The sequence below is a fragment of the Oreochromis niloticus genome, linkage group LG18 (assembly GCF_001858045.2).
Source record: "Oreochromis niloticus isolate F11D_XX linkage group LG18, O_niloticus_UMD_NMBU, whole genome shotgun sequence".
Taxonomy (NCBI): Eukaryota; Metazoa; Chordata; class Actinopteri; order Cichliformes; family Cichlidae; genus Oreochromis; species Oreochromis niloticus.
The window spans coordinates 16,416,672-16,422,305 of NC_031982.2; the positions used below are offsets into that span (position 1 = coordinate 16,416,672).

The window sequence follows — 5,634 nt, forward strand, 5'->3', positions numbered from 1 at the left end:
GATGCTTTGCTGTCCATAGCTGGACAACTTTGACTATTCAGTATTTTGGCGAGCAGACTATTCTTAAAAGTTAGATGAGAAGATAGAAGCTGCCACAAGGGTCTGCAATGCAAGCTTAAGCTGTATAAACAATGTTTGCATGTGCACGTAGAACCTGTAGGCAAAAAGCAATATATTTTTTGGCACAAGAGTCCTCCGGTTTCCATTTATACTCCTAATACTTTGGAATTTGGCCCTGTGGAGAGAGAAATTCCCCTCAGTCTCACAACACTTGGCGAGCTCATAGCTTTTTATACAAGTTTCTGGGTTAATAGTTGGGCTGTTAAGCATGACTGGCACCCATATTATTTGGTCTAGAAATGTACCTGTTAAACCGGAAGTCCTAAAATGTTAGTTTCCCCCCCTTAAAGTCTAAGGTAGACAATAACAGATGAGGTTAACCAGCTATAGTACACCACTACCTGGCTGAGCCTCTACAAGGAAGCAAGTCAGCTGGAAGTGTGGGAAGTCAAAAATTCACACAGCAGTGTTGTGATAAAAATAAAAGTTTTAAATGTTTCAATAAAAATCACCATGTTCAGTAAATGTAATGTTTTACCAAATCAGGTGCATTACAATATTGCAGTTAACAAAAGGATAAAACTCCTTGAGGAAATCTACAAATGGCATTACGGACAGATCCACCACATTTGCACAACTTACATCTGGGTACAGACCTCTACGAAGTGTACAATACAAAGATGACCCAGTGTGTCAAAACTCTGAAGACAAATGTTGCCATTTAAAAGTAGACACTTGATAAAACGACAGAATTAGTAACATTGAAGACTGGATAGTTGAAAGGCAGTTCAACATATTAACAGTACACGAACTAGTCAGATTTATTCAATTACAAATGCTGTCCAGTCTTAGCAGCGCTACTCTGCAGTGTCCATGTGCTTTAGTTCGTTTTAGTCACTGACAAAAAAGGGAATGATATGACATGGGTTACAAAACAGTGTTACAAAAGCCGATCCCTGCTAAAGATGAGGGGAAAGGCATACCCTGCCATGACCAGCTCACAACTACCAAGGATGTAACACCTTTGTCATGTTTTCAGTTGACCAGTCAACTTTAAGCCATTAAAAATGTGGGTTAAAATCATCTCAGAGGGAGAAAAGGGAAAAAAAAAAAAAAAAAAAAAAAAAGGTACTAGTTTAAAAGAAATTAGGGAGGACAGTGGGAGTCAGTTGTGGATTTAGTAATCCGCGGGTTCATCTCCTTCCTCGTTCAGCAGACAGGTGCGGATCAGGGCCTCGGTCACACTGTACGGGTCACAGTTGGCTGAAGGGCGACGGTCTTCGAAGTAGCCTTTCTTCTCCTGACCAACATTACGAGGAATGCGAATGCTGGCACCACGGTTGGCCACACCAGCAGAGAATTCGTTGATGTTTGAGGTTTCATGGCGGCCAGTGAGACGGCGGGCGTTGTCGAGCCCCCCTTTGGGGTCGTAGGCACGAATGTGGTAGCTGTGCCTCTTTCCAAGCTTCTCAATGGAATCCTCAATAGCTCTGGAAGCAGGAATGACAAGAGTCGCATTAGTAATGCAAAAATAACGTTTTAATCAAAGAAATAAATAAAAATAGATGTAAACTTAAACAAGTCCATGAAGCTCTTGCCACTCACTTCAATCCACCGTCTTCCCTCATCTCTTTCGTGCTGAAGTTTGTATGGCAGCCAGCACCGTTCCAGTTTCCAGGGATTGGCTTGGGATCAAATGAGGCGACGACGCCAAAATCCTCACAGACACGGTGCAGGATGAAGCGCGCTACCCACAAATGATCGCCCATGTCAATGCCTTCGCAAGGTCCGACCTGGAACTCCCACTGTACACGGAGAGACAGCTCAGCATTACAAGTGATACTTTTAACTGTCTCTTAAGAACCAGAAAAACCAGGTTTCAAATCCAAATTCATGATTGGCTTCTTTAATTACCTGAGCAGGCATTACTTCAGCATTTGTGCCACAAATCTGGACTCCAGCATACAAACAAGCTTTGTAATGGGCCTCGACTACGTCCCTGCCATAGGCTTTGTCAGCTCCAACACCACAGTAGTACGGCCCTGCAAATATTGAAAGTGTTACATCATCCAGGCAAAGATCCGCATATCCGTACACGTTAAGCCATTGAGGGAGGGAAAAAAAAGAAAAGAAAAAGAAAAAAAAAAAAAGTTTCTCACCCTGTGGTCCGGGGAAACCATTAGATGGCCAGCCAAATGGATGCCCGTCCGTTCCAAGGATGGTGTACTCCTGCTCCATGCCAAACCAAGGATGCTGATCCGCCACCATATCCATCACTTTCTTACAGGTGAGCCGAAGGTTGGTTTCTGCAGAGATCGACAGGGCAAATTACACACAATGTTCTAAAATACTTTGGGCACCAACAGTGAATATTTTTAGGGTCTGTGATCTATAATTGTGAGGTTCTCTCATCTCAAATAAAATAAGTGTTCTTCAGTTATGTTTTAATTCCACATTTATTCCCATTCATTTGCCATAATCACCAATATCGTATCTCTGGTATGTACACACCTCAAATGTTTACTCATGAGACGTAATGAGTGGGTGGCATATTTCGACAATGACTGCAATAATCATTAAATTGATTAGAACTACTAATTGTGCTGCATACCAACAACCACTAGGTCAAATGGTATCTAATTTTATGTTATGTCACAACTTTATCAAAACAGTTGCTTAGCGACGCTGACAAACACTATGCTGGGCTCCTTTCCCCTCTTCCTCAGAGTTCTCCTTTAAAGGTATACCCCGCCCACTTTACACCTTTAGACCAATCAAATCACCGGTTCATTTGTCGCCGTCTGGCGTTAGCTTATCAGTTTAAATATTCAGCTATCAGATTTCCATATAATTTTATAGCCATCATCTCGTTGACATGGTCCCATTTATGATGCACTGTTACACGCACATGACTCCATCACCCAAAAATTACTTCTTTTTTTTTCCAGAAACAGAGGAGCTCCGTTTACCTGTAGGTTTACGGTTGTACTTCAGGACTTCACACAGCACCAGCTTGTTGGGGTCTTTGCGGAATGGATCGCGGAACATGGCTGAGGGGATCAGATACATGTCGCTGTTGGAGCCTTCGGACTGGTAGGTACTGGATCCGTCAAAGTTCCATTCAGGAAGATCTACAAAAGGAGCAGAGCAGTGTGATAGCCTGCAGAACATCTCTGGCTTTCTGCGACTGCGTCAGGAAGATGCTGCTTACCTTCGATGCTTTTGGGCTCAGAATCAAGCGTCCTGGTTTTGCATCGGAGCCCCTCTCCGGTTCCGTCGATCCAGATGTACATGGCCTGGACTTTGTCCCCCTGAGGGAGCTCCATGTACTGCTGCTTGACAGCTTTACTCAAGCTGGCGCTGGCGGATGTAGCCATCTTATTTGCTACTATAATACACCTGAGGATGAAGAGGGGGAGATGAGAGCAGGTATGAGACTGCGCTGCGCTCTGGATCACATGTTGCATAACCGGGTTCGGGGGCGCAAAACACACACACACACAAAAAGCAGTTCCATTGTTTTGTTTTTTCTTCCAGAAAGAGGGGGGGTGAAAAACACACAGAGGATGTTTTTTTATTTTAAAAAAAAAGGCACATTTCCAGCGTTTTCCTATTTTTTTTCTGCTTTGGCCACAAAAGAAAAGGCGACTTTGCACCATCATGTTTACTGATAAGATTACATTTAACGCCGCAGACTGCCACCTCACACCGTGGAAAACACAAGGAAACAAACGGCTTCCGCTAAACACACCTCTATTGCACATCCACGGTTACTATAGCAGTAGCTGATCGCCGAAAACAGGTGAGGCAATGTTACGTCATTTGCTTCCTGTATCATACACATTACCTTCGGACCTACACCTAAATCCCACAAACACACCTAGGAAAAATAAACTGAAGCATCCATACAAAGCAATCAAAGAAAGACAGAAGCTTGGGTTAAGAAAGAAGTTACTGCAAAAGTCTGAAACAATGGGAAGTCTCACACAAAGAGCTGCCTGACCTGGAGGTAAACTAATACAAAGGTAGGAAAAATAAAGACGAATTACCTGGAGAAACGAGAAAATTGAAATAAAAACTAAAGGACTGGCAGGTCCAATGTGTTGCTGAATGATGTCTCACTAGTGGCTCTCTCATTCTCCGGTACCGAGATCCCGGATCCAGGAGAATTTATAAGAGCAGGATCTGGCCTTTGATTGGTCGTAGGGGGAGGGCTGAAAGAGGAGCCGCAACGCCCTCTATCCGGAGCTGAGCCGCGTGTTACTATGCGTGAGTCTCCCCCTCGTGAGGGCATCCTCATCCTCGCGCTTAATCTGAAGCCTAAGCGAGACAAAAAGAAAGAAGGAGCCTGACATGGAGGCACGCAAACTCTTTGAAAACATGCTGCAGTGACGGGCAAAATGTGCAGCTCAGCTCCGCTCACACCGCCAGGTGCGTCTCCGGTCCAAGACGCCACCGAGTGGTGGAAATCAGTGCCATGGACGAACTGGTTTTAGTGGGAGGTTATGTAATCCCGCAACGAGACATCTGATGGTGCAGTGAGGCTTTCAACTGGATTTTCAAGTTTTTTTGAAGATATACTCATGTGCAGATGTATATCACGCGCCTTCTTTACCAGTTGTTTTTATTAGTGTAGTTTTCATTCTACAGTTGGATCCATCTGTATAAAACAGCCACAGCTGGTAAAGCATCAGATAGAAGCTGTATATTAAAAGCCCCTCTGGGCAGATTATTTTAAAACATCTTAATGCTGCAGCTACTGCAAATACTCTCTGACCTCCTGGCAGCCATGTCCTGAGGCTGTAGTTACATACATTTTCATAGTCATCGCACCATTCAGTGGCCCCTCATCTCCTTTGAAAAAGGGGTATTGTCCAGATGGAGACTGCTCCCAACAGGAATGTTTCATCACAAGATAAAGGTGATCGCTCAGAGCAACCTTGTATTGATTTGCAGTGACCTTTCCCTCCAAGGGGGATGATAAGGACTGAACCAGTGCATACAAACTGCTTCCTGCAGCATAACAAAGCCACCTCACTGTAGGTGTTAACGGCCAGTGTTTCATTTTAATTTCTCACCCATCTGAATTTGCAGTGCCTTTGTCAGCAGTATTATGCAGAAATGACCAAACAGGTAACCTGTTTACCTTTACATTCTTTTGAATTAGAAGATGAACGACTGGCCTTGGCGTGCCTTTCTAACTGAATGCGTGTTTTGGCTCAGGAGGGGAGCTGCTAAAAACAAGCTCTTTGACATGTAAATTCTTTTCACAAAAGATTTTTGCACATTTGGTGATTTCTGTGGTGGTCTACGTCATCATTGGTGAGAAATCTGGTTCATTTTTGACATTTTAAGTCATTTTGATAGTGAAAATTTTGATAGTGAAAATAATGGAAAAGTTGGGACATTTGCATCATGTCCAAATATCTAATAATATATCATATCAGTAAATACTTATATCAGCAAATCATCACATTCAAAGAAGCTGCAGACTTTTCTTTATCAAAATACTTTATTTTCTGTTGCCACTGTTTAAACCGCGAATAATTTCATCTTTAATTATTTTTTGAGGTG

General features: G+C 43.1%; 1 protein-coding gene across 1 annotated transcript; it reads right to left on the reverse strand.

Annotated features, from left to right (window-relative positions):
* Positions 1–532: 532 nt before the first annotated feature.
* Positions 533–4,180, reverse strand: glula (glutamate-ammonia ligase (glutamine synthase) a). The gene is given in 7 exon segments (NM_001279668.1): positions 533–1,550; positions 1,666–1,865; positions 1,975–2,102; positions 2,220–2,366; positions 3,030–3,191; positions 3,272–3,459; positions 4,110–4,180. Coding segments are annotated over 6 exon segments (1,116 nt in total). The 5' UTR covers positions 3,438–3,459; positions 4,110–4,180; the 3' UTR covers positions 533–1,237.
* Positions 4,181–5,634: the final 1,454 nt, after the last annotated feature.